Here is a 13,223-nt window from a genome sequence, read left to right as displayed (position 1 = left end):
AGGCGTCTGAAACACCTACCATATATATAAATGTGTGTGTGTGTGTGTGTGTGTGTGTGTGTGTGTGTATATATACCTGAGGGTTTTTGCGGTAATACATTATGACAATTGAGTAGTCGTAAGATCCTGGCATTGTGGTCTGTGAAGAAAGGGATCCTTGTCGGGCTGCTTGCCACCGACCGCCCCCCCCCCTCCCCCTCAAGGTCAGTGCATGCGGAGACTCATGTGTCCACAGGGACGAGGCTCGTAATCAATGCCCACATTTCAAGGGAAAATGATCTGAATGAGCTTCTCAAAGGAAGACAGATGAGTGCGCACAGTTACAAACAGACAGGTCGATAATATCCATGGCCCATGAGAATAGCCAGAGGGAGAAAGCCATTTTAAAGTTTTATGCATAGACTTTAAATACAAATTGCACAATGAATGCTCAGTGAACATTTCAGAGGGAAAAAAAACACTGAATAAAAAGCATTCAGGGTGGAGAAATAAGACAATTTTAAGAATTCTTGAATTAATCCTAAAGTAAAACTTCATCCTGAAACTTTTTTAAAGGGATTTTTGTCTGCAAAAACTAATTACATTTATTCTCAGAATATTACAGATTAAGCTTTGTGATCGGAGCCCCACCCAATGTCACCTTACTGGCAAAGTTAAAACGTCTGCAGCCTTGTGTCGGTGAACCTGAAATAAATCATACTTTCGACTGATCGATGGCCCAAACTGGAAATAGGAGGTCTGTATCTACCGCCCCCCCTTCCCCCCCCCCCCTGCACTCCAATCTCTTTGTTCCAGGACACAAAAGAATTAATTCATAAAGGGCAGCCTACTATAAAAGGCATTCTGTCTAAAATACAAGTTGCAGAGGCAGGCTGATCACTTTTACTTTGTTTCTAGCTAAATGTGTCATGTGGTCCTTGCAATGGCTGTGATGAGATCAGAGGGCCAATTGATTTTTAACAATAATCCTTTATACACGATGCAGCTGCGTCCCCGCTCACCTGTGTCTGCTGCTGTTTTTCAGGATTCGGATTGTTTGTCTCGCTCAGTTAAAAGCAGCCGTGGTTAAACTCTCTCCGATTGGCTGTTTCAGAAGGCTGTCAGGAAGCCTGTCAGCAAACAGCTAAATCATGCCATTGATAACCGGTGACTGTGCTCTCAATTCACATTCAGATCTCAAGGGAGCACTTAGGATGTAAGACGACACGAACAACAAGGTCACCTGTAGGGTCGCAGTCTGCAGTCCCGTTACCTGCATCTCATCATTCTTTTGATGCACGACGGTACGGTTTCTCGTCCCATTTATCAAACGATGGAGAGCAAAAAGCTGAACTTTGTCGGCGCGGCATACAGGCCGTGAGGGAAAGTGACAAAATCAAGAATCCCCAAGGAGCGCACACAATGTGGCACCAAATCTGTAGAGCGCCGGCGTTCAGACAGGTTAATTCCGCCGGTGGACTTTACAAAGCCTGCAAGGCTCTAGGAATCAGAAGCCAGGGGGATCGGCGCCATGCCGCAGGGCCATCGCACTGCCTTCCAAGCGTCTTCTTCCTGACTGTGAAACCGGCACGTCTCAGCCTGACGGGGAAAAAAACAGAAAGAGGTGGACCCAGCAAGCTGACTGCCTCTTTGAAATGATAATCGCAGGGATCCACACTGAGACAAACAGTGCCAAGGAACCTGCCACCTTAGCACAGGAAGAAAAGGGCAGCTCCAGCTGACAGCTACAAATAGGGTTCGCGCTCAAGCTAGGCAGCTCTGCAGAGGACCAGGCCCCCACCAAAGTAATCCCTTCAAATGGCATTGCGGTAAATATTTTACACACTGGGGTTCTTTCCTTCTTTTTTTAAGGCGGGGGACGGCGTGCCAAGCTTGGTGATTGTGGGGAACATGCTGCTGAAATCTGCCGACCAATCGGGACGCAGTGTTCTGGGTATCGAGGGTCATTGGAACACGTTGGGCCTGATCCTGATAATCTGTATTAAGGGGAGTGGCACAGTGGCACAGTAGCTAGCTGAGGGTTCGAGCCCTCAGGCTTGTGGCTTTCATGTTCCTCAGACTGCAGACTGCATTTGATGTGGCCTTATTGAGACGGGCCACTGTGACCCCAAACTGGATAGGCAGCATAAATAATGCCTGGATGCACATGTAGGTAAGAGTACTAAATATTGTTCAGTTGGTCATAGTTTCCCCCATGCTTCCATTTATCAAACGTGAAGAATTTAGGTCAATCAATCAATCAGTGAATAAATGAATGAATGATGATGGTAATGATGATAATAGTGTGAAATGAAGTGAAACATTTCCATTAAAAATAAAGAAAAACATAAATAGATAGATAGATAGATAGATATAGATAGATAGAGTTTTCATAATTTCTGTTGATCAGTTATACGATCAGTTATTTTAGGGGATTCCTCTTTGACAGGTTGGCAAGTTTAGAAAAGCGAAACTGGGCGGGGCCCCTGGGAGGCCCTTAAAGGGCCCTCAGCCCCACCCTGATGGAGGATGTGCTGTCAGAGTCCTTCTGAAATGCGAATACAAAGCGCTTAAGGACAGCTTCACACGCATGTAATGACCCATAAATTCAGAGGGATATTTAACATCACAGACCCTGCGAGGAAGCCGTCATTATGTGGCCCCGGGATGTAAATCTGCAGAAAATGTTCCTGCCTAATTTCTATTCGCTGCTCAGCCTATCAGTAATAATTGTCTGGCGCTAATGTAAGCTGGGATTATATATGATCGGGGGTCCTGACTACGTGATCAGTCTTGCTGGATTTAAAGAGACGTCCGGGCGTACTGCTTCCTGTGGAGGACAATGGGCTAAACTAATTACGAAATAAATCTCGAATGAAATTCATATGAACTGTAATGAAATGACAGTAAACAGTGTATTAAGCTGGAAGGAGTAACTGAAGGAGCAGCCTAACCCATACTGTAAACATGGCAATAAATATAGCAATAAACAGCAAAAAATAATTCCCTTGGAAAAAGCATTTAAAATGTATATAAAAATGCCAGAAAACCAGGGTTTTATTTAAATGATAATGGCTGTGCTGTTTTTTTTTTATTATTATTATCAATAAATTCCTGACCCCCTTAAAAGGAAAAAAAATCCTTTATGTTATAGCAAAAGCTGTTATCTGAAGCTACATACGTTTTTTTTATTTTTTTTTAAAGAGAAAGCCAGGTCAGACATTCCCTAGAGCTACTGGGAGGCGGATTAAGGGCCTTTGCACTGGGGCCCAGTGGTGAAATCACTCTGCTAATGCTGGGATTTGAACCAGTGGTTTCCCACAGACACAACACCCTAACCAGTCAAGCCACTTACCAGTCACTGGAAAAGGATAGTTGTAATGTACTGCAGTGATTAGCAATGTAAGTAATTAGCGACAGGCTAATGCTTGGCAGAAGCGCCGAGAGCTCCTGCGTCACGGTAGACAGGCGGCCCTTGCGGCTCGGAGCGGCAGTCCGTGCGGAGATCGCGTGTCCAATCATTTCCACATCAGTGTCACTGGCAGCCCCACAGCTGCCCTGTACCCAGTTCTGCCCGGCCTCCTGGTCTCGCAGTGACAGTGTGGGAATAACCGGCAGGCTGTAACCGGCCCGTAAATGTTAATGCAATGTCTGAAGCAATGTGTTAGCGCACTCATTCATACAGCTTTTTCCATACGTTTAACAACATCACCATCAGAGTGAATAAAGGCTACTGATTAGGCTAATTATCTCATATCATAAAGACACATTTAACTAATTTGTAACACTATTATGATATTTAATTTTCTGAAGTCGTATATAGCCATCAAGGACAAGGATGGAAAAATCCTTCTACAGATAAAGCAGAAGTGAAGCTAACCTCGTTAGTTTAGTAATTAGTGAACAATTAAACAACAGTATCTCATTGTACCCTTTTCCATGAAATAAAATTACCAACTTGTGTACTGCGCACATGTGCTGTTAAAGAGAAATACCTATTTTCATTACCCCCCCCCTGCCCCCACATTTAATTAGCAGTGTCTTTGACTTCCCTCTATTTACTGTCACATGCTCACAAAGTCTATGTTTAATCGAAGAACTATGAAATTATTTCTGGTGCTATTGTTGGCTAAACAACACAATAATGGTGGACATTTAATATCACTTATTTTACTATAACTGAATGGTCAAAAGAGCTGAAACTAGAAGCTGTTAAGAGTATTTATCTTTTCACCCGGCTAGGCTGCCCTCTTTCATCAGAAAACGGGTATTTTAGTCTTTCACTTTTTTGGATAAAATTTCAGAGCCATTTTAATAATAAAAGCCAGCCAGAGACGCAGGCTGGTTTTTACCACACCTGTAAATTGCTTTATGGGGGGGGGGGGGGCACAAAGGAATGTAATTGAAGCGATTACCCAGAAGTGACACGGAGCACGGTGGGGGCGGATGACATTTTCTCAATCAGATTTGGTTTGTTCCAGTGGTGAAGACAGGGAACAGAGAAATAAACGGCATGGCCACTCGATGTCCACTCCGCCACGCTTCCTGGGTCCAGGGTGACGTGCGGGCGATAGGCGGAATGCGAAACGGAACTCGCCGGAAGATCTCCAGCAGCGACGTGGGGGAGAGACCACACCTGACGGGTGGAGGGGTGACATTTCCCAGCTACCCCACAAGGTTGATTCTTAAGAATGGAGGTAAAGGTTTAATCCATAAAAGAATCCTTGGACAGCACCACTGAGGATGTTTACCGTACGCCACAATGCACACCAGCCCCACCACTCATATTTAGACATTGGATTTGCTTGTACAGCATGAAAAATATCCAGGACCAGGTCACAGGAAGTCTGAAATTTATCCCAGGAGGTACAAGGTACGAGGTAGAGGACCCCTTGGGCTTGGGCAGGATGTCAGGTCCTGGAAGGGCACAGAATCAAACACACAATGCTGGAAGCATGAGACCACCGTTCTACCGAACTATTGAGCCAAAATTATTTCATTTTAAAATGTCAGTATTTAATTTCTACAGTACAAACTTATGAGAAATACTTCAGAAACTTTTAGGAATTTAAAATGAATTATCCCATGTTTCTCTCCAGTAAACACAACAAAGTTTTAATAAGTAGAAAATTTCCTATAGGAATTCTAGCAGTAATTGAAGCTATTTATTTAACCTGACTAATTTAAATACTGTTCTCAGTGTGCCAATGATAGACCTTTGTGTCCTTTAAGTAATCTAAGCCGAGTCGTCTCCGCCGGGGGAGGGCCCTGCTCAGTGCTAAGAGCCAATACCTGCAGGCCATAGACGTGATTGGCTGGAGACAGGGCAGGTCATTTGTTTTTCTAGGTGGCAGTCACCAACCTCTGTCCTTCGCGGGCTACGGGGTCCTTCGAGGCCAAGTCGATAATTGCTTTATTGAAGTAATTATTTTGATAGCAATCCGCCTCACCTGGTATTTTGGCTGTCGGACAGCTACTAATTAAAATGTATTTGCTAAAAACCCTCAAGGGTTGGTGACCCTTCATATAGATATTATCAGAGTGAGCCTGTGTGCTAGCTAGGGCACCAAAATGCAAAAAAAAAATCCTCTCAGGCCACTTTAGACTAACAAAGACTCAGCACACAACCGATTCTTGTATGAAACATACAACTGTATATAAACACAATGATTTAAAAAAAAAAAAAAAACTATACCTGTACTCAAACATATACAGTGGAGGAAATAATTATTTGACCCCTCGCTGATTTTGTAAGTTTGTCCAATGACAAAGAAATGAAAAGTCTCAGAACAGTATCATTTCAATGGTAGGTTTATTTTAACAGTGACAGATAGCACATCAAAAGGAAAATTTAAAAAAATAACTAAAAATAAAAGATAGAAACTGATTTGCATTTCATTGAGTGAAATAAGTATTTGAACCCTCTAACAAAAAAGACTTAATACTTAGTGGCAAAACCCTTGTTTGCAAGCACAGAGGTCAAACGTTTCTTGTAATTGATGACCAAGTTTGCGCACATTTTAGGAGGAATTTTGGTCCACTCCTCTTTGCAGATCATCTCTAAATCACTAAGGTTTCGAGGCTGTCTCTGTGCAACTTTGAGCTTCAGCTCCCTCCATAGGTTTTCTATTGGATTAAGGTTCTGAGACTGACTAGACCACTCCATGACCTTAATGTGCTTCTTCTTGAGTCACTCCTTTGTTGCCTTTGCTGTATGTTTTGGGTCATTGTCGTGTTGGAACACCCATCCACGACCCATTTTCAGTTTCCTGGCAGAGGGAAGGAGGTTGTCGCTCAGGATTTTACGATACACGGCTCGGTCCATTTTCCCGTTGATGCGGTGAAGTTGTCCTGTGCCCTTAGCAGAAAAACACCCCCAAAGCAAAATGTTTCCACCTCCATGCTTGACGGTGGGGTCGGTGTTTTGGGGGTCATAGGCAGCATTTTTCTTCCTCCAAACACGGCGAGTTGAGTTAATGCCAAAGAGCTCAATTTTGGTCTCATCTGACCACAGCACCTTCTCCCAGTCACACTCTGAATTATTCAGGTGTTCATTGGCAAACTTCAGACGGGCCTGCACATGTGCCTTCTTGAGCAGGGGATTTTAATGTGTTTCCAATGGTTTTCTTGGTGACTGTGGTCCCAGCTACTTTGAGGTCATTAACTAACTCCTCCCATGTAGTTCTAGGATGATTTCTCACCTTTCTCAGAATCATTGACACCCCACGAGGTGAGATCTTGCGTGGAGCCCCAGACCGAGGTCGACTGATGGTCATTTTGTGCTCCCATTTTCAAACAATTGCACCCACAGTAGTCACCTTCTCTCCCAGCTTCTTGCTAATGGTTTTGTAGCCCATTCCAGCCTTGTGCAGGTCTATAATTTTGTCTCTGACATCCTTGGACAGCTATTTGGTCTTTCCCATGTTGGAGAGTTTGCAGTCTGCTTGATTGATTGATTCTGTGGACAGGTGTCTTTTATACAGGTGACTAGTTAAGACAGGTGTCTTTAATGAGGGTGACTAATTGAGTAGGAGTGTCTAACCACTCTGTGGGAGCCAGAACTCTTAATGGTTGGTAGGGGTTCAAATACTTATTTCACTCAATGAAATGCAAATCAGTTTCTATCTTTTATTTAGAGTTATTTTTTCAATTTTCCTTTTGATGTGCTATCTGTCACTGTTAAAATAAACCTACCATTGAAATTATACTGTTCTGACACTTTTCATTTCTTTGTCATTGGACAAACGTACAAAATCAGCAAGGGGTCAAATAATTATTTCCTCCACTGTAGCTGAAATTATCTCCCTTGTATCAGGACAAAATGAGCACCACCGATAACAAGGAGTGAGGCAGCCAGACAGGATAAGTGCACGTACAATCTGTCAAGGTGAGACACTGCTTCACACGAGACCTAGACCACACTGATGAAGCCACACGCCTGCACTCCATTGACAGGCAACCCATAATAAGTTAAAGTCCACTAACATCAGCTTGAAATCCGGTATTTTTAAATATACAAATATATAAATGTAACAACAGGTGGGGTTCTTTAGAATTTCCATAATAGCTTAAAAATGGATGGTTACCATCACGAAACATGACATCAAAACCAAAAAACACAAATATACAAGGAAGGTAATCTGAGCGGAAGCTTCCCTGTACAGCATTTCCAGTTATGAAAAACGACTGATAAGTTTATATGACTTGACAAGGAAACACGTTTGGGGGATTTGTCCAACATAGCCGTCACGAATATATGTCATCAAGAGTCACTCGTGCGGTACATCTCGCTTTCCTGCCTTCCTACAAACCGAGGACGTGCTTCAGGAAAAGAAGCTGGTGTGTTAGCCTCCCCCTTGTGTTGTCCACCCAAAACCAGTTTGGGTTTCGAGCTCCCAGTTTCCAGCTTCCAGTCTCCGGCTCTTGTTTTGTTCATCCTGATCCATGATATCAGCCCTAGCACGGTTATGGGCTTGGCTACCGAGCCTTGTTGGAGCAGGACTTGCAACACTGTTGCCCGTAGAACTTGTGGTTGCACACGCCGTGCTGGGGAACCAGGTGACACCAGCTGAAATAATCCACACAGGGCTGCTCACCTGGAGAACAACGAAACATCTAGTCATCCTTGGTCATACGCACCAGTTCATTGTGCAGATTATCCCAATTATCACGTATTTCCTCAGTTCCTATATTCAATTCTATATCAAAGAACGTCAACATAGTACAGTGCTTCATCTATATCAAAGAACGTCAAAATAGTACAGTGCTTCATCTATATCAAAGAACGTCAACACAGTACAGTGCTTCATCTATATCAAAGAACGCCAACATAGTACAGTGCTTCATCTATATCAAAGAACGCCAACACAGTACAGTGCTTCATCTATATCAAAGAACGTCAACACAGTACAGTGCTTCATCTATATCAAAGAACGTCAACATAGTACAGTGCTTCATCTCTATCAAAGAACGGCAACATAGTACAGTGCTTCATCTATATCAAAGAACGTCAAAATAGTACAGTGCTTCATCTATATCAAAGAACGCCAACACAGTACAGTGCTTCATCTATATCAAAGAACGCCAACACAGTACAGTGCTTCATCTATATCAAAGAACGTCAACATAGTACAGTGCTTCATCTATATCAAAGAACGTCAACACAGTACAGTGCTTCATCTATATCAAAGAACGTCAACATAGTACAGTGCTTCATCTATATCAAAGAACGTCAACATAGTACGGTGCTTCATCTATATCAAAGAACGCCAACATAGTACAGTGCTTCATCTATATCAAAGAACGCCAACATAGTACGGTGCTTCATCTATATCAAAGAACGCCAACATAGTACGGTGCTTCATCTATATCAAAAAACGTCAACACAGTACGGTGCTTCATCTATATCAAAGAACGTCAACACAGTACGGTGCTTCATCTATATCAAAGAACGTCAACACAGTACAGTGCTTCATCTATATCAAAGAACGCCAACATAGTACAGTGCTTCATCTATATCAAAGAACACCAACATAGTACAGTGCTTCATCTATATCAAAGAACGCCAACATAGTACAGTGCTTCATCTATATCAAAAAACGTCAACATAGTACAGTGCTTCATCTATATAAAAAAATGTCAACATAGTACAGTGCTTCATCGATATCAAAGAACGTCAACATAGTACAGTGCTTCATCAATATCAAAGAACGTCAACATAGTACAGTGCTTCATTTAGGACAGAACCAAATAATAATCTGTTGATCTCTTTTTGAAAACAAATTCAGACAGTATCTCTCCTTTTAATAACTCGAGGTCGTCTTAATCATTTGCTAAATCCACAGATACAAGTCCATCAATTTCAATGCCTACACTCACATAAAATAGGAGACATGTGTTCTACTATTGTTGTGTGTAGTGTGGTGGCAGGTGAAGGGTGGGGCCTTACCTCTGTGGGCAGGGCCAGGGGCAGGACAGAAGTGAATGTTGCAGGCTCGGGATGGGGAGGGTCTCTGGTGGGATGGGCACCCCGAGGCCAGCCGGTTATGCTGCAGGCACTGGACACTGCGGATCTGTACCCCCCCTCCGCAGGACACCGTACACTGGCAGCACAACCAGGGAGGACCGAAGGTCAGGCCATTTGCAGGTTAAATCAAGTGACATGTTACCCAGAATGCCTTGCAGGCCAATTGAGCAAAAGTTGCTACCCCAGTTTTGTTGTGTCAGACCTAACCTTTTGCCAGGGGGAGGTGTACCATCCCAACGGCACAGCATTGGAGCTCTGGTCGGGACCTCCTCCAAATTTTGGGCATGCCTCCCTGCTGCAGGACTGCTGGAGTTCCAGGACGGGTTTGGGCAGGTTCCGGCACCTTCTCACGGGAAACTCCGTATATTCCCCCTGGGGGCCCTTCTCAGCGCACCGAAGCTCCCGTTTCTGAGACCCCGTCCCACAGGACGTGGAACACTGTGCCCCCCCCCCGCCAGGCCCAGGAAAAAGCACAAAGAAACGACATTATTGCAGCGGAAACTGACTCCCTGTTTGAATACCACGCACTTGGGGAACTCGACGACGGCTTTGGTGCTGAAACATTCCTGCGCTTTTTCCCAGGAACATGAACCACACACATGGTTATACATTTATAAAACTCTTGGTTCGTTCTTCATAAGTGGTGAGTGAGGGACCTTTGCTGCACATTTCCATTAATCTCCGTCCCTGGGACTGCACGCAGTGGGCGGCTCGCCATGGTTTTCACATCAGCATTAACACAACTGGTTGTTTTCAGTCGGTGGTTTTTATTCCCATTCAACTGTTTCTGGCGCTTTCCGTACTGGCTGAAGGAGCTGCTCTCAGGGTGCGATCGTCGGTATTCCTGGTTCTGACCCGGCCTTCAGTGGCCACTGGTGCGACGTGTGGACGGGTTTAGCTACTTTACAGGGATGGCATTCGCTGTTTGGTAGATACACTACCTGGCCAAAAAAAAGTTGCCATTTGAATTTTTCATTGGACCGCCTTTAGCTTTGATTATGGCGCACATTTGTCATGACATTGTTTCCACAAGCTTATGCAACATCTCACCCTTTATTTTCATCCAGATTTACGTTAATTTCTCACAGAGATCCTGTATTGACAAGCGAGTTGAACCTCCGTAAAGCCTCCTTCAGCACATCCCAAAGACCTTCAATGGGGTTAAGGTCACAACTCTGTGGTGACCAAGTCATGTGTGAAAATGATTCCTCATGCTCCCTGATCCACAATTCAAACCCAGTGAATCTTGGCATTCTTGCCCTGGAATATGCCCATGCCAACAGGGAAGTAAAAAAATCCATTGATGATGGATGGAGGTGTACCCTGGCCAGTAGATATTGGTACTCAGCTGACTTCACTTTATTATACTGCATAATGATCCAGTCATTGGCTCTTAAGTATTTGCCGATATAAGTTCAAATAGCAACTTTTTTTTGCCCGGGCACTGTAATGTATAGGTCTGTGTATATTTGTGTGTAAGTGTGTGTGCCCCCCTACCCGCCCCCCCCAAACCTGCGTATCCTCACCTCACCCCAGGGTGTGACCACCCACTGCAGCCGCTCGTTCTTCGGGCAGCGTCGCACCACGCAGGTCTCCTGCTCCTCGGGTCGGTGTCGGACGTCACACCGGTTATCTGGCACCATGGCAGCGTCACCTTCTCCATCCCCAGCCCGGCAGGACACGGCGCGTCTCCTCAGTCCACGGCCACAAGTCTTGGAGCACTGGAAGTGACATCACGTGGCTTGGGATTGTAACGTTTCCACGGCAACGACCCCCCCAGGTCAACAACACAAATATACAGGACTCAGCCCCGACTGAACTGCAGATATTACCATGTAATCCCACAATCCAGGCATCGAAACAGGGGCCTGCTATTCAAGCAATAGGAGTGTGTGGTTCAGTGGGTCTGTGATCAGAAGGTCACCTGTTCAAATCCCAGGGTCAGGAGAGTCATTTCACTATTGGGCCCTTGAGCGTTGGGCCCTTAACCCCCAACTGTCTGATGCTGCTTTCTCAAAAATCTATATGTCTGTTTGAATAAAAGCATCTGCTAAGTACATGCAAACCCCCCCCCCCCAGCTGACACTAAAGCCCAGGGGCTTTCCATCAGTCCATCATGGGGTCAGAATGGGGCACACACAGCTTCCTCACCACTCTGTCATGTGCTGTATACTTCAAATGGGGGGGGGGGGCTTTTATGACGTGAATAACAGATGTGCCCCCCCCCCCCCAGGGCCCTTGTGGCCGCGCTCCTCCAAATGTCACACCCTCCCCAGCCCCGCGCCGCCCTCCCAGGCCCCGCTGACGGATGCCCTTTTCTGTGGCGCCCGCGTGGAGATCCCTGTCACCCGCTGATGAAGACAGATCGCGCCATCGCGGCTGAGGGCAGCTGGGGAGCGCAGACCCGCAGAGCCGGTGAATCGCAGACTAATCCGGTGCCGCCAGGGTGCGGAGGCGTGAGGGGCACCGTGGCGGAACCGCGTGGCTCGTCACTGACGTGCTGACAGTGCTTGGACGCTTTGCCCTCTTCTGTACGTGCACATGCGTGCCACGTTCCCCTGTGGACTGTCTCGCTATTGCTGCAAGGTTCTTCACCCACAGACATTTAGACTGCTTGTGTTTTATGCCAATAAGCATAAATGCATAATTAGATTGTAATTCACCAAAATGCCACTAGAGGGTAGTGTAGCTTCCATCTCAGACATAAAAGAAATGATTTGCTGATATGTTGGAACATGAATCGTGTTTTTAATACTGTATTTCGAGCTCCATGTTAATGAACTTTAGGGGATTTTCTTTTAATATAACCTGACAAAGACCTCAGGCTCATAGAATTGAAGTCAGGAGCAGTGGTACTGGGTTATGATTTAGAGCATTTTAGCGTCTCAGTAAGAGTGAGACTGGATACCGTTAGGTGGGAATCCTCCATCGCAAGCTGTGACAACAGCTAGAGAGAGGTGGGCTCACCCGTGACCACGGCCCTGAGTCCCACTGGGGGGGGCAGGGCACCGCATTGCAGGTCTGCACCTCGGCGGGGGCCGAGACGGGGCAGATGGAGTGTGGGGCCACCTCCTCGCGCTGGTAGGTCACTTTGCGGAGGCAGCGGACAGGCCTCGTCTGCTGGCCGCCCCCACAGGACTGGCTGCATGGCCCCCACTTTCCGGTGGTCCAGCTGCAAAGAGGAGACAGAGTCAGGCCCCTAGAGGTCGCTGCAGCACCACGGCACTAACAGAATGTAAAACGGGCCTTTGCATCCAAACAGGCACTCGGGACGGAGACCACGATAACCGAGGTTTTGGGCCACATGCACACAAACCCCCACCTTACAACATGCATCCAGGGCCGAACAGGACCCTCACCCCCACTATCCCTCCTGGGTACCCTTGTGGATCACACCCTCTCATTCTCAGCTCTTAAGGCCTGTCAGCAGTCTGTCAGCCGCCGGAGAGAGCAGGGCTCGTTGGAGAACCACAGGCTGCTGGTTATTTTTGGGTTCCCACACGACGTCCGCCCCCGTTGCTGCTCTCCCACAGGACACCGAGGTGCCCACAGCAGCCGGAACACCAGCGTCCACCAGCAGGAACATATATATATATATATATATATATAATGCACATGCAGTAATTACAGTCGTGGACTGAGCTGTGGTTTACCAGTGTTTTCGAAACCATGTTCGGGCAGCCGACCGTGGACTTGAGAGGCAGGCATTAAATAATGC

At 45.9% G+C, this 13,223-nt stretch overlaps 1 protein-coding gene across 1 annotated transcript in view; it reads right to left on the bottom strand.

The window, feature by feature from the left end:
- Positions 1 to 7,093: 7,093 nt before the first annotated feature.
- The window catches only part of adamts18 (ADAM metallopeptidase with thrombospondin type 1 motif, 18), a 43,822-nt gene continuing 37,692 nt past the window's right edge, over positions 7,094 to 13,223 (bottom strand). The window contains exons 19-23 of the mRNA XM_072718234.1: positions 12,473 to 12,677; positions 11,032 to 11,226; positions 9,713 to 9,943; positions 9,428 to 9,581; positions 7,094 to 8,075 (exon numbers count right to left, since the gene is read on the bottom strand). Of these exons, the coding sequence (XP_072574335.1) occupies positions 7,957 to 8,075; positions 9,428 to 9,581; positions 9,713 to 9,943; positions 11,032 to 11,226; positions 12,473 to 12,677 (904 nt within the window). The 3' untranslated portion in view covers positions 7,094 to 7,956. The remainder of the gene's footprint in view (positions 8,076 to 9,427; positions 9,582 to 9,712; positions 9,944 to 11,031; positions 11,227 to 12,472; positions 12,678 to 13,223) is intronic.

The sequence above is a fragment of the Paramormyrops kingsleyae genome, chromosome 11 (assembly GCF_048594095.1).
Source record: "Paramormyrops kingsleyae isolate MSU_618 chromosome 11, PKINGS_0.4, whole genome shotgun sequence".
Taxonomy (NCBI): Eukaryota; Metazoa; Chordata; class Actinopteri; order Osteoglossiformes; family Mormyridae; genus Paramormyrops; species Paramormyrops kingsleyae.
Note: the sequence above shows the minus strand (reverse complement) of the source record. Positions and strands in the feature narration are given on the sequence as shown.